The sequence below is a fragment of the Symphodus melops genome (genome assembly GCF_947650265.1).
Source record: "Symphodus melops genome assembly, chromosome: 11".
Taxonomy (NCBI): domain Eukaryota; kingdom Metazoa; phylum Chordata; class Actinopteri; order Labriformes; family Labridae; genus Symphodus; species Symphodus melops.
The window spans coordinates 25,023,338-25,048,780 of NC_136701.1; the positions used below are offsets into that span (position 1 = coordinate 25,023,338).

The window sequence follows — 25,443 nt, forward strand, 5'->3', positions numbered from 1 at the left end:
GTCACTGCTGTTCGCACTTCCAGCGTGCTCAGACTCGTAATCTGATAAAGATGCTGGGGGTTAAAGGGTTAATCAGTTCATGATTGCTTGTGTTAATTGCCATCCGTATCGTCCTCCAGCACCCATAATCTCGCCCTGCACACGCTCCTTCACGGTGAACCGTCAGCAGGTGGAACCTTTTTTTTTTTTCACCTTTCGTGGAAACAAAAAGTGTGAAGCAGCGGACGGAGTCATCGGGGACTTTTCTAATTACTGCACCCGACTGACTGGAGGCCGCTCCGTGGACGGGATGTGATTTCTGTTTTAATTGAAAGGGTGTCTCGAGGGTTGCTTTAATTTAATTCACACTATTTTTCATAATTTTATCAACCTTCCCAATTATTGCAACTAATCAGTTGATTGTTTTTCTTCAAGCAATTATGAAGAGGGTGTACCTGAAGGCAGGCCGTGATTAAGCCAAATTAACTCTTATGATTCTTTTTTCTTTGACACCAATAAAACCTCGACGGATCATCTCCGGATGATTATAGCTCATTTATAGGTTTTAAGGTTCCACAGCTTTCATGCACATGTGCAGTTTAATTCAGGGAACATTAAGCATCTATGCTAGCTGCCGTGTTTGAGCGTTTACAGATCCCATGTTGTTCATCTGTCATGTTGTCGATTAGCTTCGCAGCTAAAAAACCTCCTGATTTATTTTAATTGGCATCAATAAAAATCCTCATTTCAGCCGGAGACGGTTCGTTTCCTTGGTATCAAAGAGCGTCTCAGTGCTGCACGTTAAACGAGCTCGCAGCGTGCACAGCTGTGTTACACGATTATGTCATCACAAGTGTTGCATCTGTGACGACACGGAGCCGTCTGAACTGCAGCCTCGCACGGATTATCGGACTGTTCGCTCGCTGTGAATCGACAGATGCTCCGCTGGTCACCGGACAGATGAGTGACGGAGTAAACTAACACATAACACCTTTAAAACTTCACCTCCCGTGTTCAATAAACATGTCGAGCTAAAAGAGCTTTATCTATTTTTTAGGATTTTAAGATGATGATCCCCCCCCCCCCCCGTCTGTCACACCTCGAGCCTCTGTGAGGGATGAAATATTCATGCTTACATAAACTAACAAACAGTGATCTGCTCATCACTCGTATTGATCCAAACACCGACAGGGTGAGACTCTGACTCACAAACATTTGAAGTGCACATGCTTCGTTTGCTCAGCCGAAGTGTTGCATGATTTATCAGGAACTCATAAATTGAGTTTCTACTTCGTCCAGAGTCGAGCGACCTTTGGAGGACCTGATCTGTGTTTCTGCTGCAGGACACACACTGGGACCTTATTACCACCTCTGGTAAAAACCACGAGGCCTGAGGCTGCTTCATTGTGATCCCTACATGATATTATAGCCGTACATTTCTTGACTTGATATTCAGGAAAACATGTCAGCGATTCAGCGATTGTTGTCTTTTGACGATGAAAGATACTGAATCTGTCTGTGGAAAAACATCAAATTCACCAGCAGTCTGTCACATCTGGAAATCAGGTTGAAAGTCTTCTGAAACAGCATCAAGCACTGTTAATATGTGTGTGTGTGTGTGTGAACTGAGTGCTGTAATATCTATTTAGACTGGATTACCAAGCAGATGGTGGACAGTGGATCAGCAGCACATCACCTCTGCCCCGGCCCAATATTTCAGGAGACATGTTTGTCGTGTTTTCAGTCAACACATCATGACATCATGTGGTTGGATTATGAGTGGTTTCCGGAAGGTATTTTCGCTGCTTTCTGAGAAACACGAAGTGAGGGATGGATGAACTAGAGGAAGGAAAGGCTGCGGACTGTGAAATGGCTGAAAAGCTGCTGAAGCCGCTGAGATTGATGGACAGCCGAGACGGGTCGGAAATGCACCCAAAACTGTAAGAGGCCAATTTGTCTTCCAGAACAGAACAACCATATGGACAAGAAAGTTCTGCAGACAAGCTATACGGCCGAGCTCTGAGTGTGTGTGTGTGTGTATGTGTGTGTGTGTGTGTGTGTGTGTGTGTGTGTGAGGGATACAAAAGCTGAAGGTGGTGCACATTTCCCTCCGGCTAGATTACATTGTGTAGGATGTGCTCTCCATCTGAATCTAGAGCAGATTCAGCCATGTTTCCAGGAAATCAGCCAAAAGAGTCTGCTGTTTATGTGTGTTGACATCCTCTCCTGTTATGGGAATTCTACTCGTTCCCGTTGAACCGCTGCAGAAAAGGAGGCAAGCAGATGCAATGCTAATGAGGGCAGACGAGAATGAATATGATGCAGAAATGTGGATTTGTGTTTGGTTTGGTTGAGGAAACATTTCAGCTGTAATCTGTAGAATAAAAGGTGGAAGCAACCCACTTGACCACCAGGGGGCTCTTAATCAAAACAATAACAAAGTATGCGATCAAAGCTGGCGGGGAATCATGGGAGTGATTCTCTCTGCATTGGTGAAGGCCTCAACGCGTCCTGAAGTCGTAAGAAACAGCCTGATATCTAAGAAGAGTCATGTGACCAGTGACCTCATGCGTCGGCTTCATCCGAGGATTTCACAGATCATCTCTTCAGCTCGTCTCTTCTCTGCAGGCAGACTTTCACTTGAGCTCGGAAACAAGTTTTGTTTTTTCTTTTTTTGCAGAAATCGATGCAGCACTCTCCGTCTCCAGGGACGAACAACCTCCTGCCTTTTAGATCCACAGCGTCTCCCACTGTGTTGATCTCATGACTCACACTGATTATCTTCTCTTACATCTCTCTCACTCAACTCAATTCGGCTTCTCAACACGAATGCTTTGACAGACGCTGCTGAACAGAAAACGCTGAACAATGCTAAAAACAGTTCAGAGAAAAAACATTCAGCTCAGCCTTTCCCCCGTCAGGCCCGATGAACCAAAACATTTTAAAAGAATCTTCACAGAGATTAAAAGTCCAAACATGACGACCGATGATCATATTTTTATTCGTCCTGATACTGCGCTGTGTGGAGAGCGGCCACGCCCAGCACACGCTAACAGGTTACATTCATGAATCTGTCCTCCGACTTCTCAACGTGCAGACGCCGGCCAAACGCAGATCAAGAGGGACTCTGCGCTTTGAATTTTTAAAGACAACTCAGAGCTGTCACAAACGCTCGCGCTGCTTTTTGTCACAGCAAACAAAGATTTGGGAATTCATCCACCGACTGCTCGCGGCCAAAAAGACAATCCGGTGTCGGACGAGCTCAGAGCTCAAGGTTCACCTGTAACACACGTTTGGACCCCACATTACTCCCACCTCTAACTGAGCTTCCTCCTCGCCACAAACGCTCCCTTTAAATTCAACCTGATCTTCATTTTGGACGTTTTTCTCTGAACTTGCTCCAAACAGAAAAAAGAAGAGAAGCCGAATATGTTACCATGATGAAAAGTCCTTAAAGCTGCCACTTGATGAATCTCATCATGCATTTCACAGAGAATTACGAGACCTGTGGGAGGTAATTAAAGCTGGCAGCCACAAATCCAGGTGCGCCAATTAGAAGCTAATAAACATGACACAATCATTTATTCCAGCTCGTGTGTTTAAAGGAGCTCTCTGTTGCAGACGGACGCCACTCTTTCTTTCTTTCCCTTTAAAAACTGAGCCAATAAACAACGACCTTTATTTTACAGAGTATCTTATCAATACACACATCAGGAGTATTTATAAGAGTGCAATGACACAATGAATCATTTTCCTGAATGCTGCACAAACACACTTTGATGATAAATGACAGGCTGCCATCACACATCCTGCAGGAGCGTTCCCTTCGTTTGCCGGTGACACCAAACACTGAGCCTCCAGCAACACAAAAAGGTTCACAGCAAAGTCACATCCAAACACTTTGCTCCTGGCACGGAGCCACATCTGGAAACATCACCCCCAAAATCATGTGCACTTGGATACACAAACACACATTTCTAAACAGCCAACTTCAGGAGGCAACTTTCATTCCAGGCTTTATTAGTCCTGCAGCGGCCAAATGAGCCGCCAGACGAGTGGGCTGCTGTGATATTTCAGACCACATATTGGATATTAAACCGACACACCATTCAGATATCAAACTTGTATTTTCTAAATTCAGCCATCAGATGAGTCAGGACAAGCGTTGGTGATTAACATGTTCAGTCAAATAAAGTGTTTGGCTGTTTGGAGTGGAACATCTGGGTAGTGGAGAGGTAAAACATCCCCGCAGAGACTCAGGTCCAGCTCTTGGCAGGATCCGCCCACGCTTGGCAAAGATGGAGTTTGACGAGCTGGACTGACAGTTTGTCCCAGGGAACAACAAAACAAAGAGAGGGAGGCATCTGGGAGGATAAACAGACCGCCTAGAGGACGGGGACGGACGAGACGGACCAGGACAAGTGAAATCCACACGGGCCAAAATCAAAATGTCTGCTGCTGTGTGGTCGCTATAGAAACCCTTAAACTGACCTACATCACCTGCTCCGTTATAACAGGTTAACTTTGTGTTCTATTGCATTCTTTGTTCATTTATCATGGTGTGTTAGAAAGCCAGGTGTCAGCATGGCAACGCGGCTCACATATAAATAAAAGACCGATGTGTTAAATTGTGAAATGCATTGTAACACACCTGCTTGTTTCTTTTATTTTGAAGGAACATTTCTTAATTTCTTATTCAATTTTGTTACTTTAAAGAGCGTTTTATTATTCGTAGTTCCAGGATGAGTCTGCGGAGGGCGCTGAATGACTTCTTCTACAAATCGCACGATAGTTCCCCGATATGAAATCAAGACTTTCCCTGGCACTGTGGCAGCCCTGCAGCGTTCTTCCACCCTGAAGGATTCCAGAGAGCTGGCCAATCACAAGACAGTGGGTGTGTGAGGATTGGGGGGGGGGGGGGGGGGGGGGGGGGGGGGTTCTTTTAAAGAGACAGTAACCAGAACAAACAGTTTCAGGCAGAGGCTGAAATGACATAAAATGGGGAGAATTTTAAACACACATTTAACAAAAATCTTAAGAAGCTATCGGAGGATGAGGCTCCCTGATTACATCTAAAATAAGTCACCAAGTTTTGACATAATGCCACTGCTTTCTTCTGATCATCTGTGCACAGAGAACTAAACAAAAACAAACTAAACCTTGGTTGCACGGACATCAAACATCTGCAGCATTTAGGACTTCATAAAGAGAGCAGCAATTCACTTTAATCCTTTTTTAAAAAGTAAAGGTCACTCGGTCATTTGACCCAGAACACGCTGCGGCACGGTCAGGCAGCAGGTTCCCCTCTGGCGTCCTCCAGCAAGGGGGAGTTGAGCTCGGCCATGAAAAATGACTTTTCCGGTATGGCAGAATGTCACAGTGCTACCGTGAGGTGGACGAACCTTGCTCTCTCAGTTTGCTCCGTGTTTGATTTCCCGGCGGGTCAGAGCGTTTGGACCTCTGATCACTCACTCCGGATCACGAGACGAGGGATCCCAGGTCCCAAAATGTTTAAATGTTTAGTTTCAGCTCAGGTGGAGATTAAAGAGGGTTTTTTTAAATCACTATTTTCTTGTGAAGGAACGTGACATTTAAAAGCAAACCAGTTTATTATTCAACTTTATATAAAAAGTTGGATTTTTAACCAAAGCTCGTCTTCCTATAGTTACTCGCTCCTCATTTACATTTAGAGTCTGAGAGAATGAAAGTGAACGCAGCACTGACATCGTCTCCAGCAGAGGGAGGTCAGCAGGGAACCCACGGCTGACTTTGACATTTTGGCAGTAATTAATTATCAAGCCCCAGAAAGCACAGAGGGATATTAGCCCTTTGTGCAGAACTCTGAGGGTGCGAATACAACATTAGAACTATCAACAGTATTCCCACAATGGGTGGCATTTGTGAGATTATACTCCTCTTTTATGCCAAGTTAAAAAAAGCTGGAAATCCTTTATGAACCTTGGCCTCCTGTCAGCCGTGGGCCGTTGATGCAGGTCCATGTATGACACACGTTTAACACTGAACTTTTTTTTTGCTGCTTTTGTTCCTGAGCTGGTTCCAATCCAGCTTCAAACAAAACCAATGTAGCTGCAGGAGGCGTCCTAAACAGGTGCAGTGGCATAATGTGTAACAGCAGTAAACGGGAGTTAAAGGAGCTGTACGTAACTCTGACACCTAGTGATCAAAATGGGTACTGCAGTCTAAAATCTAAACATTACAGAGAGCTGCGCCCCTCCCCTTCTCATTATCGCCTCTTATCTCGCCTCGCAAATATGCCATGTGATTGGAGGTTTAAAACTACGCCAGAATAGTGTCATATAAATCTTCAGTATTGATCATGAAACCTTGAAAAAGTCTCCAAAACCCCCCAAAAAATGCATGCAAGACGAAAGCCTGGTCACGACTCGAAGTATTCCTGTTCTGCAAAACGAGTTGAAACTGCACGACGTACAAACATATGCCTTGACAGCCGCCTCGGGCCAATCAGCACAATTAAAGAGTGTAACGGCGTCCAACAGACGGACAGCCAGATGAATGAGCGGGACAGAGGAACGAAGAACAGATCGGGATGAACTCATCATCGGGAAATATGGCAGAACTTTAATCTACCAAGGTGCACAAACCTGACCGATTAACCACAACCCTTTCTCCTCTTCTATATCTCCAATGAACAAAAAGGGAACATCAGCGTGTCTTTGAAATTATTAACAACCTCCCAGGCGGCCTCTGATGCGCCGCTGTTTTTAACCTCCACAGAGCCGAGCTGGAAAAGGAGCTATTTAAAGCTGAAAAGAGAACAGAAGGTCACAGGTCTTTACAACCCTGTTTATCACCCGATCAAGGATTTCCAGGGATGCCTGCTCTGTTGGGTTTTTTTATTGGATACAATGCAGCAGGTTATAAACAGTCAAGTCCTGATAAAATAAAAACTGAAGAGTGCATTCAATCGAAACACGACATAAACAAGGGCTGTTAAGTTTGCATTTTGGTAAAAAAGCTCTTTTATACGAGACGGTTCGCTCTTGTGCTGCAGAATCTGATGCTGCCTGGCTTCTTCCTCGCTCATATTTATTTAATACTTCCTTCTTCCGCTCTTGTCCCTTCTCACTTTCCGTCTTCTCTTTTCCTCGTCCATATTTTCCTTTCTCCTTTTCTTCCCTTCTTTCACCCGTCAGTACTTCCCTCGTCCTCCTCTCCCTTTAACCTTTCCCAAACTTCATTCCTCGTCTCCCTCCTTTTTCCTTCCTTCGTCTTTTATATTCACCCATATTTTCCTGTCTCTCTTTTCCTGTCTTTCTTCCGTTCTCTCCTTCTCTGTCTTAATGTTTTTCTGTGCTTCCTTTTCTCGTCCATCTGTTCGTACATCCCATCTCTCTTCTCTTTTTTTTACTTCTTCAACTGTCTTTAAATTTCCTCCTCCCATCATTTTTTTTTTCACTCCATCTTTATTCCCCCTCTCTTTCTTTCTCCCTTACCTCCTTCTCTTCCTTTAGTCTCTCGTTCCTTCCATCCTTCCTTGCTCACCTTTTTTAATTCCATCATTTCTTCCTTCCCTTCTTCTGCTTTCCTGACTCCTTCAGTCTTCCTTTTATTCCTTCTCTCTTCCCACAGCTGTTTCTTCTTTATTTCTCTTTTGCTTCCTCGCGTCCTTCCTTTCATTCTGTTACTCCTTCCTCCCTTCTTTCATTGTGTTCATTTCTTCCTTCCTTCCTTCCTTCCTTCCTTCCTTCCTTCCCTCCTCATTTCTTGCACTTGCTGTCTACTCCAGCCTTTACTGAAAAAAAAGCAGACCTCTACAAAGACCGAGCAGGATATCCAATTTAAGATGTCAGGTCAAAGTCTCAGGTTAGCACTTTTCCGAGAGGCCATTCATCAGCGTTCCCGAGGTGGACTCGAACACAGCACAGCTCCATCAGCTCAGTGCACTTCTCCTTCACAGCTCTTTTTACATTAAGGCCAAGAGGTGAGCTGGAGGTGAAGTGAAGCTCTCAAATCTGTCTCGCACTCTTCCACCCGCTCCAACGTTTCTTCACGCAGCCGGACCGAAGGGCCTTAATGATGTTTGGGGCTCATCTCTCTGACGTCATGAAACGAAGGCTCGAATGTGTCTGAGAACAGCGTCACAGCTTCCTGCCCCGCGTGAATCAGCACGATTAATCCGGAGATAAGACGTTTGGTCTGGACATCTGGCTTTAACGCCCAATTACGGGAATTATCCCCATGATCGCTCAGCGGAAGAGCCCCACTGTTTGACAATAATCACAATGATTGTGGAGGTGGTGTGAGTCGACACCTGCGAGACTGACTTAATGAAGAGCGGGCCGATTGGAGATTGGCTTTTTTATGGGTTAAAAAGGACAATCAGAGTATTTGGCTCACTTGATTGGTTGGGGAAATTAAAACCTCTGCCAGGTTACGACACTTGTCAGAAACATTGGGATGTAGCATAAACGACATCTGAGGGGGGGGGCTAGAGTCCTCATCAGACTGCTCACAGGTTCGATGAGGTGAGGCCATGTTAAGTTCAAACGATGCTTCTGAAATCCAAAATGGCGGACAAATGTAAGTCCAGCTAGCCAAGTGGTCCAGTCTGGTTTGGTTCAGTACAGTGTGGTCAGTGTACCCTCACACAAAGTGGAGACAGCCAAAAAAATCAAGAAGAAGAGCTCTACTCCCCTCTTCCCTCTCAAATCCAGGAAGTGCTGATTACTAGAGATTTTAACAACAAGTCCTTTCAGCCTATCAATGTTACCGAAGCAAACTGAAACACAACCACACTTTAACTCGCCCCCCCCCCCCCATTAGTCTCCTCTGCAGAAATGATGAGCGCATTTCATCTCAAACTACCGAGAGAAAAGCTAACTTACGAAGGAACGATTAAATACATCACCACGCTTCACTTTTCTACTGTTAAAGAAATATTCAGTGATTATTTGTATTCTGATAGATGCGGAGAAAAGAAGTTCAAGATGTGTTGATTCTCCATGGAAACTCCACTTCTAACTACTCCACGGTAATTATAGGGCAAGAAGCGGCTCTCGGTGAGTGCTGTTAATGAATATTTATAATGAAGATTGTTTCTGTAATAACAGGGACAGACGAACACTAAAAACTTGTTTAATTGCCTGTAAACAATTTCCTGTCGTCTTGCAGAACACCTGTTGGGCCGTTTCAGGCAACCCTCCCGAATCCTGCAAATTTACCTTTACAGCCAGCAGCGTGACAGACTGACACCCCGAGGATCCAGCACCCTCCCCCCAATCCCCAATCCCCAATCCCATGACCTAAACACACTTTGATCTATGTCGTCACAAAGAATCAGCACCACGGACAGCAGCCTGAGCTCACAGCTGAATAAACATCTGAAACCTGTTCACTGTCGCTGCCTCGTGATAAAACAAAGAGCGCATCATATAATAGTGTACGTGCACATCATGGACGACAGCGTCTGACACGTGTTTCTGCAGAAACATTTATCGTAGTGATTTTCAAATCAGCATAAATACAAAAAGAGACTGGAATAAAAAGCATTCGTTAAAGTCTGGGATCAACACCAGTCAGGTTCAGTACCCAGTTTAGTTTGCACTAACATCAGCTGATCTCACCAAAGGTGTGCAGGCTCCAAAGCATTGAACCAGTTGCACCATTATCACGCTATTATATGCACGATATATGAAGTTAAAGCAGTCCCTTCATTACACGCCTTCATGGATGATTTCATGCAGTACAGAACTAACTTTTCATGAACAGACAGCTCATTACTTTAAGCTGTTTATATACTGGGCCAATCGTCTCTCCGTCCAGAGGCAGGACGCCAGCGTTGGCCTGACATGACAATGATTCGCCATCAGCAGAGCAGCAGAGAAATGTCATCACGCCAAACTCTGACGCTTCCTGATTGGCTAACAGAGTCCGTCTTGCACCTGCTCAGAGAGTTTAACAGATGAGGAAAACTAAAGAGGTGCACGGCGCCGTAACGGAGTCGAGCAGGCGCATCTGAGGAAAGTTCTGGGTAAGGTCGTCCGTGTTTTCACCGCTTGACCGACAACCAGTTTGCCGCTTGCTAACTGGTTTTCGTTGTGTTAATTGGTCGGTATGTGACGTGATGAGAAGGTCTCGTAGTCGCTAGCTGAAAGGATCCTTCTCACCTCCTCCTGCAGCTGAGCTACACATACCTGTACATTCCTACACATACCTGTACATTCCTACACATACCTGTACATTCCTACACATACCTGTACATTCCTACACATACCTGTACATTCCTACACATACCTGTACATTCCTACACATACCTGTACATTCCTACACACACCTGTACATTCCTACACATACCTGTACATTCCTACACACACCTGTACAGCGGGATCTGAGCGTGTAGCCGACATGCCTGCTGTCTCATCGTCTCCACTTCATCGTGCATGACGTACCGAAAGTCAACCCTCCTCATTTCCCACGAGAGGGAATATTTACTGCCTGTTTGAGGAAGTTTATGGCGATTATATCAAGTGATGAAGGTGCAGGAATTTAACAGGCTTGTATTTCTGTACTTGACGGGGACAGTAATCACAGTAAAGAAAAAGATGCCAGCGTAAGGAGGATTTTCATGTGTGGTCCTACGTTTATATTTAAACTGGTCTCCCCCTCATTAATAACAAATCAGTCCAGTGTTCGACTGTTTAAAGTGGAAATGAGGTCTGCATGCCCCGCAGCACGCTCAATCTATTCATCTATCCGTGGGAGGCTGATAGGCGTATAATCAATACCAACGACTCAATCATTACTCGGCCAGCAGATGAGACTTCCTGGCATCCAAAACAAATATTTCCATCTGCACCGTCTGCTTCAAAACAAACAAGTCCTCACTGAATTTCTGTTTTTAAACGGTATTTTAATCCTCACCTGTGAAAAACAAAAACTCCCCTCCCACCGGGGCTCTGGAGGTGTAATCGCTCGATGTGGTTGGCTGATTCAATAAATATCAGTTTACAAACTGAATTCAGGGTTACAGTCTGGATTTCACAAATACTCATACTATGGTGAGTTCTCAAAATGTCGCCTTCCCTCTCCAAAAGACTCCAGACGAATGCTTCCCTGTTTTCACATAGTGTGCAGTATTACAACCAGTTTGATCTTCTCCAAGAAAAACGTTTCTTTGGTCGTTTTTCACATCAGTCTAATAGAAGCTGAGCTGTCAGCCTCACTAACTCTCAGAGTCCATGAAGAATCACTTTGCACATTTATTTCCTAAACCTACATGAAGCAGAATGGTGTTACACAGGCAGCAGCTCATGTTTCCTGTTTTCATATGGACGCACCTCATGTGATGTCACACCAGGAACTACTGGCCTGGTACGTGCACTGCAGTGTTTTTCAGTCCTTTGTGGATCTATGTGCACGCTACTGTCCCTAAAACTAAACATCTGAACTTTTTGGGAAAAACACAAAAGGACAATTCCATTTTCAGTGGAGCACTTTTATGTTGATATTATTTTGAGCAGGGAGGACCCACTGAGGCCGAGGTCTGTTTTCCAGGGGAGCCCTGCAGCAAAACAAGAATAAAAACAGCACAAATATAAACATACAATGGCACAGACGGTGAAACGCATGCACGGCCTAAATCGACATGCCTGCTGTTGTCACTGTCTGCCATTTCCTCTGCCCGCTCGGGGCTCCACCTTCACTGTGCGAGAGGATACAGTCGTATCACTTTTTTTAAACATGACAGAAAGACATCCAACCAATCAGGAGCAACTGATCTGCTCTTTAATGGACAGCAAATGAGGTGCGACTAAGGTGAAATACAGCCGACTTCAAAATGAGTCACGGGATTAAAAATCAGGTCACAATCTGCCTCAGTTTGCAGAATGTATGCCGAGGTCCAGACCAACCAAATTATCAGTTTGTTTTCATCCCCCTGTGGAGCCACACAAGCTTCTCTGAGTGTGTTCACATTATGCTGAAGCCAAACCTTGGAGTTATACCTCTCTGCAAGACTCACCAATTCCCATTAAAAAAAGCCCACCAAGGACATGACCTCGGAGTCTGCAGAGGAAGCTCCGAGCCCGACTGAATCCAAGGCTGGAGGACAATTATTTCAGTTAATTAAATCCCCAAGACAAGTGTCTTCATTGGTCTAATTTATCAGCATTCAAGGTTTAGAACTGGCTAAGCACAATAACCTGAATATCTTCTGTCTGCATGTTGACCAATATAACACAGCTGCACCCGATGAGCGTGAGGAGCCAACGATCATGCTTTTAAGGAAACCTTGTGCACTGCTAGGACAGTAGTGATACACTGCTTGGTGTTGGAGAGCTGAGCTCCACTCTGCACGACAGCACTCGATGAGGAGGCTACGCTACGCTACGCTACGCTACGCTACGCTACGCTACGCGACTGCACAAAGGAAGTGGAAGTGTGTCGGCCTCGATTTTAACAAAGGACAAACCTCAAAGTTCCCCTCGCTTCGAACACGTTGGTACCATCGACTACAAATATTAACAGCCGTCTGTTCCTGCAGGGGGCGCTGGAGGCTCATCTGCATAAAAGGTCATCCAAAAGCCCTCTGCTGGTAAGAAAGAGTATCATGATATATTTTTGTGTCATCGATTTAAAATGTCCAAACAGTATTTCAAACAGTTTTTAAAGTTCATCGTGAGGAGTCTGTGCGTGCCTCCTTACTGCAGCGTTACAAGTCCTTCTCTAAATGTGCATTCATGCAGCTGCAGGAAATCATGCAGGTCTAATTAAGTGCAATATACAGTGCAACTCACGTGGCCTCTGCAATTATAATATAAATTGCCTCAATTTCTTTCATTTTCTCGATTCTTCGAAGTCTTTTTTTTAATGACAGAGGAATTAATCAATTTCTAATTTTTGCATTTGCCCCCCCAGGGGACCTCTTTAATGCCACGCGAGGGAGGGGCTAAAGATGACAGCAGAGCTAATTGAACAGGTTTGTAATGCACCCCCCCCCCCTCAACGAGACATCGTGACGACTCTGAAGCTTCTTCGGATGCTAATGCTGCTGCCTCACAATAACTCTGTCAGGAGTGTCCAACAGGGATTCTCGTAGGTTTTGCATAACCGAGTCAAACTGCTTCCACGTCAAATTTACATTCAGCAGAGTGACTCCTCAGAGCAGAATCTGTAAGCACGGCAGATGTAAAAAAAAAAAAAAAAAAAAACCAGAGACGAAGAGGAAGGGGAAGGATATCACTAATTTAACATAACAGCTTAAGGACAGGTTTAAGTGCTACAAGATATTTCTTATTCATCAAAGACAGCGAGCTGGGCATGTTTACTGATGACTTAAAGTTGAACCTTTTATGAAATGTTAGCGTAGCAGTCGCCCGGCCCAAAGAGAGGGAGAAGCTTGCAGCCTTATTTTGCTTTGTGCAACTTAAATCCTGTTTCACAGGCTTACACTGAAATTATTATTATGTCTTTTGGACCTAATATAGCATAGCAGAAGCTACTTTAACAGTCTGGGATTTCTTTTCTCTCAAAGCCAATGTAACCTAATAAAAGAATTGATTACACTGGGCATTGCTCAATCTGGCAAAAAGCTCCAGGGTAGGAAACAGGATTTAATAGACTATAGAGCGCACGGTTAAAAAAAACAACAACGGGGACCTAAGTCAAGTAAAGCGGCCTTTATGTCTCTTCATATGCACAGCAACAATCTGTTTCCATGCCGAGCCGTCACGCTGATGAGTGGGAGCACAGATGGTCTGCTTCCTTTAAATAGGTTACCAGTTTGTTCCCAAAGATCTCATCAGCGGCTCGCTTTCACTTTCTCAGAGATAATTATGCGACATATGAAAACACTGTGATTTGCAGGTGAGCGCGTGTCACATGAGCTCATCAATCACAGATGATGACTTTTGAAGTCGCTGACAACGAGCCGGGGGATCCCAGAGGACGGGGGACACGTCAGACCTCGGTGTCACGAAACTCTCTGTGCATCCTCACCGCATCTGTTTTAAAATGTTCATTTTTATTTAACACCTTGTGAAAAAAATCTCAGACCAGACTCAACATCGAAGACTTATCAATAAACACTGGATCACAGAGTCTGCTGGTTAACGATGTCAAAGTGTTCTCCGTTTGGCTCTGGTGATTGGTCGTCTATAGCGTGGCGCCTCCTCCTTCCACCGTCGTCACGTCGATAGCGATGATTGGTTGGACCCCGCGGTGAAGTCGGCTCTGTGATCATCATAACAGAGAACAAGATCCTGCAGGACGGACGCTTCAACCGGCTTTATTCAGAAGCCACTTTGAAGTGTGAGGGTTAATATTCCGGGGTTAAACTGGGACTTTAATTAGGAATGATTTCACGGATCAAAGATAATGTTCAGTCTGGCGCAGCCTGGATTAAATCAATGGCGTGTTGGCGGGAGGTGGAAGTAGAAAATCAAACATGAACACTGAATACATTTCGATTTCTGTAAACTCTTTTTTCTTCCTGGATCTGAAAGCCACAGGACGACACGCATGTCTTCAGTTTGACTCTGATTCTGCAACACAACATGATGATCGCTGGAGTCGGACAAATCCAGTGCAGTCGACGCTACGCCGGCCTCGTTTGTAAAGCATGTGTTTCCCTGCGTTCCAATCAATACGACTGAGATTTAAAACAGCGTGTTCAGCATGATATCCACACTCCTTCCTCATCCAGTCCCAGACAACATTATTGACCGAGTCCAGCGCTGTTCCAGAGCCAGTTCTTGTTTATGTTTCAACCATGAGACTGTAGACGTATCAGCACGCTGAACCTTCAGAGTCCACCTGTAGGGAAGCTCACTGTCTTACCTGAGGCGAAACTGGAGCTGTCAGGAGACGGCAGGGACCGGACTTCAAACATCCAACATTTAGAGGAAACTCAAACAACCTGTAGCGTTCAGCTGTCACTCAGGCTTCATATGGAGGAGACGAGAATCATCCAACAGAGGAGACGTTTAACTTCCTGAGCCTGCTGAACAAACGTCACTTAAAGTCTGGTTATTTATTTTGTATATTCATGACAGGAAGGAGTTAAATTTATTGTTAATTTATCTGCGAGGCCGCGATGCAGCACGTGTCTCAAATCAAGAAAAACAAGCACGAGTGACAAACTCTCCGTTTCTCCTCTGGTGAAACATGAATCATTTAACCAACAAGCAGGTGCAAAGTTGGAGTTTACAGGAAGTTCAGCCACACACGGTCAAACTTACAAACACACTTTTGTTGGTAACGTTTCAGTTTGGAAATGTTGCCAGCAGGTCTCCGACTGTCATGTTCAGGGGCTCCACGTGCTGTTTCCCTGTCTGTCAGTTCCCTCGTGTCTCCCGTCCCTCACTAATCATCTCATTAGGTTCAGCTGTGGTCACAGGTGTTTCCACTCTGATCTACCGGCTCCTTCCAGGAAGCCAGCGCCAGATTATTGTTTCATCCCCATGGGGGGTTTGTCCCTCAGTGTCAGCGCTCGCTCTTCGTGTTATCTTGGATACTTGTGTTTATTCGTGCTCGTTAACCTCTCGTGTTTTCTCCCTCTCCGTAGTTCCCGTTCCCGTCCTTCCTGCGACTCCGTCGTCTCGTGTGTCCGATCTGGCTCCTCGTCACGCGTGTTTGGATTCAGGGGTTTTTAGGGTTCACTAGAGTCACATTAATTATCGTGTTGCACAATTATTTCACCCCGAGTCACGTTTCTAATAAATTGTTTTTTGTAAACGTTAAACTGTCTCTGAGTCGTGCGCTTGGTTCTAAAGATTCTCTGGAGCACAACACCTACGATGTGAAAGATTTTTTTACTTTTTAAAAAAAAAGTTAAATCCACAAAATCCCGAATGATTTGAGGCGTTAATAAAAACTTAATGCAGAGATCTGATAAGGTTAAAAAAACGTGCTACTTTGATAGCCAGAGGTTTATTTCTCAGTTTCTCCAAATCAATAAAATCAAACCTTGGTTTATTCTCAAACTTTTCCTCTTCAGCGCCAACCGACTTCAGGCGCTCCGTCAGAATCCACGCGGCGCTCTTTGGAGACGCTAAACAACTTTGTAAAGACCCGTAAACGGACTTTCAATGAAAAATCATTTAAAGTTGGAATTCCAACATTTAAACTCACTTGTGGTTAAATCTTCATCATTCACAAAGATGTTTCCTCCGAGGAGATCTTCCTGAATAAATAAGAGCCTCAGTGGATTCACTGCACACTGTGTTGACACAGCTTGTGATTCTTACACCACAGCATCTTGTCCTTCTTGTAATCACCACGAGGAGAGAGCGGGGGGCCGGACTGAAGCTTGTACAGTAAATCTTACACGACACCACGTTGGAAAATGTCAACCAACTCCCACCACAGAAATAAGTGTCAAAGACGAACACGGCTTCCAGTCATCAGGGACGAGTGTCGCCGCCCCGCTGATCGAGAGGAGCAGAGCAGCAGGAGAAGCGATCCCACCGCTGGAGATGATACAGTCCTGAAGTGTTGGCCTGCTGCACAAGAGGACGCCGACGTCGGCTGCAGACCGGAGTCTGCATGTCTGAGTCTTTTTAGCAGATTTGAAGCAGCAGGAAATCAGTGTGAGAAAAGAACGGGAGGGGGAGGACTGCGAGACACGCTGAAAGCTAAAAATCTGCTCCGATGTCTTCGGTTTGTTCTGCACTGAAGACGGCAGAGAAATCCTTCACATGGAGGCAAACAAAACGGCTGATATGCAGAGCAGGAGAGCAAAAGCCGCTGCAGCTTTATCAATCTGACAAATGACATGTGGTGCATGTATAACTGATCTTAATCACGTGCATTCAACGTGATTTAAGACAGGTTCTTATGTCGATTTTTCATGGGGGAAAAAAAGGAAACTGGCTCGTCTTTGCAGGATTCAGAGAGGCTCCTGTCAGTCGGGGATTCAAACCAGGAACCTGGTTGGGAGGGGGGGGAGGTTATCATGCAGATGGACTCTGGGAAAACAGCTGACGTGAAGTCAACCAGTCACAGGAAGTACTCTCATGTTAATTCATCTTCTGGCCTAACTCTCATCAACAGAGGAGCAAAAACCTTTCCATCATTTCACAGCTTCCTGGGAGTCCTGGAGCAGGTGCACAAGTTGATGCATGAACTTGTTCCCATCATCTATCTGCATCAGTACCTGCTCAGTTAAAGGCTGCAGCTCTCTGTGAGAGGAATGGCTTTTATTCACAGTGCGCTGCAGGCACAGCGAAGGTGACACAGCTTCATAAGCACTCCTATCACTTCTTTAGATCCTCACCGAGGTTATGCAATCTCTGCCACAAGGCCGCAAGCATGACTGACAAAGGTCCCGCCCCCCCTTGTGGACACGGGCCCTCAATGATAAGTGGACTTATTGTCACTTTACATTTCCTCTGCACATTTCTGCTCCAAAGAGCAAACCTGCAGTGTAACCTTTTCTTTATTCACGGCTGCTTATTAAGAGATGTAGAAGCACTCCATGACAGGACCAGCAGAATGTAGAAGGATCATACTGGGGGCGTTCTCATTACATCCATCTCATCCAACAGAGGGTGTCCAGAGAAGTGTCTCAGGAGTCTGCGAAGGTGACAGAGGTGAGAGAGGAATTCAATGCATGAGTACCAAAACCTGCAGTTCAAGGAGTGGCCACCAGAGGCGGGCTTAAAAAGTGAGTCGACTCATTTGGTCCAATATTAAAATGCTTAAATGTCTACAGGCTGGAAAGACACGAGGACTCTTTAGTAATATTCATTATTATTATTATTCTCCATAAACACAACACGCAGGTCTGAATTTATCACAATGATCCAAAAGGTCCAGCAGAGTCCAAATGTGTGGGACACGCCACGTTAACGAGCTCATTGACCAGCTAATGACCCACAAACAGAACCACTCTGACATGTAGGACTATTCCAACCCTTCATCCATCGTCACTTCCACCAAACCTGAGGCGTCAAAGTCTTATTGGACAAACCGATGTGTGACGTCACGGCGGCCTCTCTCTTATTATTCTTCGTGCGGTCCATGCAGGAGACGCTTTGGTGCGTCGAAATCCACTTTAAAAAATGCTTCTTTTTACAATGTGGAATATAGCTGCTCTGACTCACAATACCACGGGCTGCAGAGAGAGCTATTTCAAATCAAAGGCACAGGGGAGTGTGTGTGTGTGTGTGTGTGTGTGTGTGTGTGTGTGTGTCTGTGTGTGTGTCTGTGTGTGTGTGTGTGTGTGTGTGTGTGTGTGTGTGAGCTGATTTCATACCAAACATATGTGATGGCCTTATGTAAAGACAGATTGCTTCCCTGCTGTGCAGAGTTACAGGACATGGAGACGGCCACTCAGAGAGAGAGACTCGCTCGCCCTCGCTCGCTCGTCCTCGCTCTACTTCACTGAACCAAGAAATGCTTTGCTGTTCTGAACACCTCCTGAGTTTAGGCTTCATGGCTGCGCCTCTCTGAAATGATCAACACACACAAACGAAGCGACGGATCTGTACCGACACGCGTCTCCTGAAATGTTTCATTCTGAGTCAGCGCAGTGTCAGCTCGTCCTCAGAGTCGAGCCCGCTCACGTCGTCGGCCAGCAGATAATGATTGATAAGTGCAGATATTTATGGATTCATCCACCAGTCGAAAAGTGTTTCATTGTATTACACCAGCAGAGGGCGCTACGTGATCGTCACGCTCCTCTGAGTGTCCAGAGGTGCGCAGCTAGTTTCCAGTTACGTGGGCATCTTGTCTTCATCATTTTTTACATTGTGGCCACACCTCAAATCTGATTGGCTTACTCGGGTGCTAAGTCAAAATCTGAAGCTACAATTGGCTGTTTGTTAAATTCAAACATTCGTGGTGGGTTGCAACAGACTTAAGTTTCGACTTCGGACAGGCACATGAACATTTTGTGATGTTTGGTCACATCAGCGGTTTATAAATTACCGACATGAGGACGATTAAGTAAGAACTTGGAAAATTCAATTTCAAGTTACGTAACAGGCTGTCTTGACAAAAGAAGATTCTTTTGTACTTCTTGGAGAGAAACACAACAGAAGCGGGGGTCAAGCTGCTCCGGCTGTCGAGAAAAAGCTTCTCCGCCGTCTCTAATAAGCCTTTACCAGTTCGCAGCACTGACAGAAGACGCCATCGATGGGGCTTTGACGCTCTGCAGGTCAGAGAGTGGGGAGGGGCTTTGGGTTGCAGCATTATGCAAATCAACGATCGGCCCGCCGGTCGTCATTTAAGAACTCCAACAATCCTGAAAAAACAAACCGAGCAGCAGGCGGTGAAAGAGTCTGAGACAAACGGAGAAAAATAAAACACAACATACGCACGTGGTGAGAAAAGAACTCAGACACTGTTTGACTAAAACGTGAACCTTAAAGACTTTTCTAGAGAAGCTCCTCTGACCTTCATCAACGGGTTCAGCACAAGTCAAGTGAGCAGCGTGGAGGACGTCGATGTCGGTTTTATTGACAGAGACAGAAGAAAAAAAAGGCGAACCATCGTCTGCAGCTGAGGAAGAATCGACGCTCAGAACCTTTAATGGATGTTTTATCTACTGTACGTAATCCTCCCGCTGCAGAACTGCAGCTTTTCACTTCAGACTGCGAAGCACAGAGAGGTTAATTCAAGGCGCTAAATCGACGTCTTCTTGAGGCATTCATGTCAGACACAAGGAGGATGCTTTCATCGTCCCCAATGTTTGGACGTCATGAATACAAGGTCTGCCTGGACAGAGGGGCTAATGCACTGTAAACAGCGAGGACGACCAACGAGCCCCGCAGCCTTCGGTTCAGGTCTCGCAGAGAATCACTACCTCTGAGGGAGCTTCACAAAAGCTTCCTTTCAGCGCTGATGAAGGACGACTTCCTTAGAATTCACTCCACAAGAGTCAGGCATGAGGAGAAATACAGCTCGGAGCGCCGAGGAGCCGTTTCAAAGAGCAGCGTTACAATGAAGAAATTCAGCTCCGACAATTAGAAACAGGAAATCAATTAGATCAGAGTGACAGGCCCACCTGTGGGGGTAATTAGAGAACAAGGCTGCGAGTAAAAGGAGGAGCCGTCTTTCCAGTAACAGCCGCTTTCTTTTATTGTTTCCAGTAGGTGGTTGCCCTTCTACTCAGACAGCAAAGATTAGTTTTAGCCTTGGGCCCATCTGTCAAAAAAAATTATAAATAAAACCTGCAGAAAGGGGAGGCCCACTCAAATGGGTTTATCATTATCTGATGCTGACAGCGAACGCCACAAAGAGCATCAACTGAGAGCTGCTAGCTAAATAGAAAAAAAGCATATGCCTCATGCATGCCAGCACAAACAACAGTGGCAGGTGCATCAACAGAAATGTGGCATCTTGACATCAGAACAGCAGAGAACAAACACAGAATCACTAAACAGCAGCGCTGAGTCATTTGCAGGCGCAGGGTGTTGATGCATACGGGAAAGGCAGAGAGGGGTCTAATGCGTGAGCGAGGGGGGGCGGGGGGGGCAGAGCTCTCCGTCCTGAACACAGCAACAAAGCGAAGGCTTCGTCTCTCTGCATGTAAATCAATTAGGTTTGAACATGAGAGCCGCTGTTTCACACTGCTGCTTTGTCTGCTCTCTGTCCACCGTCAGAGAAGGAGAGGCTGCTGCTGCTGCTGCTGCTGCTGCTGGGAGAGCTGCCAACAACATGCGAACCATGACTGGGCAAACACGGCTCTGCAGGCCACGCTCTGCAGCTGACTGCAGACACACAGCTCCCAGTAATCCCAGGCACTTCATCAATGCATTGGTCACACCGAGCGTTCGATTTAACACCGGTCGTCATCATCCACTCAAGAAGCCATCCGTCCAGGTTAACCACAGCCTTCTTTCTACGTGTCATTTTGCAGATTTCCCCCAGGAGATGATTGAGCTCCGGGCTGGTAAACCACCGAGAGCTCCTGATCAATTTATGAAGCAGATAATTGTCTCAACACCCAGTAAATATAATGAATTCTTGTGGGAAGAACTGCCTCCGCTGTTTCCCACAAGGTGAATGTTTCAGCAGGTCAGAAGATGACTCAGCCTATTGATCAGGTGTGTGTGATATTAGTCGGCAGAGTAACACAGGAGAGAAGACTTGGACAGTACGGGACATGTTTGATTCTGAAAATAAAACGTGGCGGGCGCTGGAGCCTGACAGCGTTTTGGTCGCGAGGCTTGGCAGCTGATTGGTCCCACAGACCAGTAGGGGGCGCCAGAGGGCTCGTACAACGTAAACCAAAGCAGCGGCACAATATGTTCAAATTTTGGATTGACAGTCAGAAACCCACCGAAGGGGACTCGATGTATTTGTCCAATTGAGACACTGATACGACGACTTGTGAACTTGACCAGTGCTGCCGTCGTCCCTCTCTCTCTCTCTCTCTCTCTCTCTCTCTCTCTTTGCACCTCTGGATTAACGTCAGGCCTGAACATCTGTAGTTTTTGTTTTTTTTAAGCTGCGGTGCCGTCTGGTACTATCAGACAATAAAATGACAGATTATTTCCCTTAAAAGAAACAACAACAGCACGTTTTATCAAAAAGCATCAAAGGCTTTAAAAATGTTGCAAACCAAACTTGTCTCTTATGAACGCGTGTTAGCATCGATAGCACAGCTGAGACCTTCCAGAGGTTATGGGACACCTTTTATGTTTATACAGGGGGGGATGCATGGTAGTAATAGAGATGCGGTACTGTATACACTGTTCTTATTGTACTGTTGTTCTGGTTCCAATTACAGACTCAGTTGGGACGACAGCGCTGCACATTTTGATGGTTTGTTGAATTAAAATAAAAAGTTGAATTACACAAAGACAATGTTGCTCTAGTTCCTTTCTGACACATCACAGACGCTCTCGCGTCGGACTGAAGAGTCCTTGAAAAGTCTTAATCCCCATCAGCTGCAGGAATGCTGCTCTGCACCTGACCTCTGACCTCTGAGCGGAGGAGGACGAGAGGGAAGGTGGATTTACCTTCGAGCGGCAGAAAGAAAAAAGAAACCTGAAGGAGCAGCTACAATCCTCCCGTTATCTTGATATTTAAAACAAACCTGTGAGGCTTTTATATAAGCGACCCTGCAGAGATGTGAATGGTTACGTCCTGCTGACGTAAACACAAAAACTAATCAGAGGGGAGAAGTGGAAGAAATAACAGATTCATTATAGAGCCATGATACAGCTGTTTCACACCTGGGGATTTGTCTGCTTAGCTCCGCTTCCCTCCTGAGGTATTCTTACAAATTTGTTTACTTAGCACATGAGTGTGACAAGGAGAGAAAGCTTGAAACTGCTGGGAGGAAAGTGCACAGTGTGTGTGTGTGTGTGAGTGTGTGTGTGTGTGTGAGTGTGTGTATGTGTGGAACTTGAGGTCTCTGAGGCCGAGAGCCTATGAAACCCTCCTCGGAGGCAGCCGGCCATGCGCCAAATCTGTTACTGCAATTACTTCTGACAGCAGCGCCTCCATTGTCCAGGAAGGTGGATCTCCCTGCACTAAGCAACGCTGACCACAGGCGTTCACGGGGATTTGTGTAGGCAGAGCGCTGCAGCACACTCGACCGGCTCGCAGCCATGGTGAAGTAGAGCCATCAAGGAGAGTATGTTCTGGAGTGCACACGTAGGCGTTTTCTTTAGTGAGGTAATGAAACTGAGGCGAGACTTAAAGAAGAGGGAGGATGATGCAAAGGATGGTTATGCACGACATATGGGGACAAAACTCTGCAGCTTTCTTACAGGCTCCATGAACGAACGAGCCGCCTGTGAGCAGGGTTCTTACAGGGATCGTTCAGTCTGTCCAAAGTCCACTTTCATGAGAAACTTATCAAAACTGTGTCTGCAGTGGACGGAGGTTCAAACAGGGGCGGATCCAGAAATCCTCCACATAGAGGGACTATTTACTTCAAATCTCTTTCTCTTCCAACGAGGCACATTTCCTTTCTCCTCTGTGTGTGTGTGTGTGTGTGTGTGTGTGTGTGTGTGTGTGTGTGTGTGTGTGTGTGTGTGTGTGTGTGTGTGTGTGTGTGTGTGTGTGCACAAACTTCATGCCCCCCCTGCAGAAGTCAGCGCCCCCCCTGAGGCCACCTTATTCAAGCTCCGCCCCTCTGATTCCTGTTCATTCAGAAGGCAGAAGCTAAGCTAGCTTGTAACAAAGTGTACTCATCAACATTAAAAAAAAGTCTGGAACCAAAAAGTCACGTCATTAATTTAAATTATTTTTGTAACATTTTTATCACTTTCAACAAACCAACCTACGATCAAACTTCCTTTTGATACAGATTTTAACACATTTATAGATTTACTGTCGTGCTTTCAATGCTGCACCACAAGAAAACAAACAAACACTGCCGGTGTTATTCTGTGTATTTCACGTGTCTTCTTTGACACGTTAACATGGACAGCTGATCAGATGGAACCCCGACTCTCCTGAACATTCACTCGAGAGCTGGCTGGAACAACTCCGGGGAAAGTCAGGGTGAAGAATTCAAACATTTTAAACAAACACGCAGTTCACCCCCAACAAATGTTGGGACATTTTCCAGTTAACTGGAACTTTTTTAACTTACTAAATGACATTTTAGCCTGACTGCTGCACAAGAGGCCATGCTAACTACCATCCATACGCTGTATCATATTAAGTGTCTATTACGACCCCAGATCCAAAAATATGAACTAGCCCTTTAAACCAAATCTTTGCAATGTCACACTGTGATTTCATCTGAGCTGCATCACTCAAAAAGGAGTTTCTGATATTAAAGCAGGATTATCGTTTCAGAGTCCAAGCAGAGCGCCAGGACATGACAGAAAATCATCTTTGGCGTGTTTGGATTTCGTACACTTTGTCGTGCACACGTCACTCCATGTAGGACAAACTTGTGGCGTTATCTGTTGTGTAAGAGGGTGACATTGCACACACACACACACACACACACACACACACACACACACACACACGGAGAAGAAGAAGAAAGCCAGAGGAGATGGTAGACAGTTGTGTAATATGCTGTAAGTCTGTCTGTCCTTCTCACAAGTGAGCAGCTGTGACGTGATGTAAGATGAGTGTTTCCGCTCCTGTCTGATCTGTCCCACGCAGAACCAAAAAAAACACTCCTCTCTGTGCTGCTGGAGTGAGTGTCAGCATGGTCACCTTATTGCCCTCTATAGAATTTATATCATGCATGGTTTAATTATCTTTGAAATATTATTTTTTCATGTCTTTGCATATTGATATATCTCAGGTTGCCCTAAAAATAAAACACATTTCCATCATTATTTAAATATGTGAATATTTCCTGCAGCAACTTAAAACACATGTGCAATTACTAATGTTGATCTCAGAGCCCCCTTAAAGGAAAAGCACATAAAAAGTGTCAAAACGCTCCTGCACAGGCTCGCAGCTTCCTTTTGAGACAGTTGTAGAGAACAGCATTTTCTGTGTGCGTGCGTGCGTGCGTGTGCGTCAGTCAATCATCCAAAATATGACCAATCACCAATCAGATCATGCAGCAACCTCTGCAGATGCATGTTGAAGAAATTTGGCAACATGACTTTTCTACACAACACAATTATGCTCCTGAAAGGCTGCTCAAGCGAGGGGGGGGGGCAATGTGGGAGGTTAGGAGCGGAGGACTAAGAGGGGGAGGACCCACTCACCACATGAAAGCGCCGCCACACAGATGAGGAGAGTCCATCTGCAATCCCGTACACCTGGCATGGTAGAAATCCCAGTAGGCGGATGTTTAAATCCCAGTTGTTCCAGTAGCCGACGGTGGAGAATAAAGCTCAGAGCAGGTGGTAGCCTCCACACGATGCTGGTGCAGTTCTGTCTGAGGGTCTTAAGTTGGATAATGCGCAGTAGATTTATATGTGCGCACGGATATGTGCGGGACAAAATGTGCGATGCCTCAGAGAACAAATCTACAGTCCAGGGTCTTCCTCGTGTTTTTTAAGAGCAACGATCCAAAGGCAAACGGCCAAACCGCGTCCTCTCCAGGCAGGAAGACGGCGTTCTTCCACATGGACGAACAAAGTTACAAGTATCCAGCTCCAAATTGTCCAACTGAGGAGGCGGTGAAACCCAGTGTGCCCTGAAACGCATCCAAGTCCGGGAGCGCAGCCTGAAAAAAAAGCCCCCCAAAAATCATAAATCAATGGGCATCAGTGGAGAGATGACGCGCGCGCGCCCTGGCTGAAAAACACGAATCCTGCGTTCCTCTACCACCCAAAAGAACAGGGCTAGACTCGCACAGTCACACTCAGATGAGGAACACCAGTAGACTAAGTCTGTGTTTGGAGCCAATTAAGAATTCAGGAATGAAATTCCTTGCGTAAATCATGGATGGGGAGAAGGGCGAGAAAAAACGCATCCGGCGGATCCGCACCGCGCTGCTTCAGCTGTCACTGACTTCTCCGGGTTCATTTCAAATCCACAGCAGAGAGAGGCGCTCGTTCTGGGCTGGAAACGGAGAGACGGTCCAGGAAGGGTCCCGGTTAGCTG

At 45.7% G+C, this 25,443-nt stretch overlaps 1 protein-coding gene across 1 annotated transcript in view; it reads right to left on the minus strand.

Moving 5' to 3' along the window:
• tmem132e (transmembrane protein 132E) overlaps nt 1-24,703 on the minus strand; it is a 335,032-nt gene extending 310,329 nt beyond the window's left edge. The window contains exon 1 of the mRNA XM_079355808.1: nt 24,600-24,703. Coding sequence (XP_079211934.1) covers nt 24,600-24,660 — 61 coding nt within the window. The 5' untranslated portion in view covers nt 24,661-24,703. The remainder of the gene's footprint in view (nt 1-24,599) is intronic.
• Nucleotides 24,704-25,443: the final 740 nt, after the last annotated feature.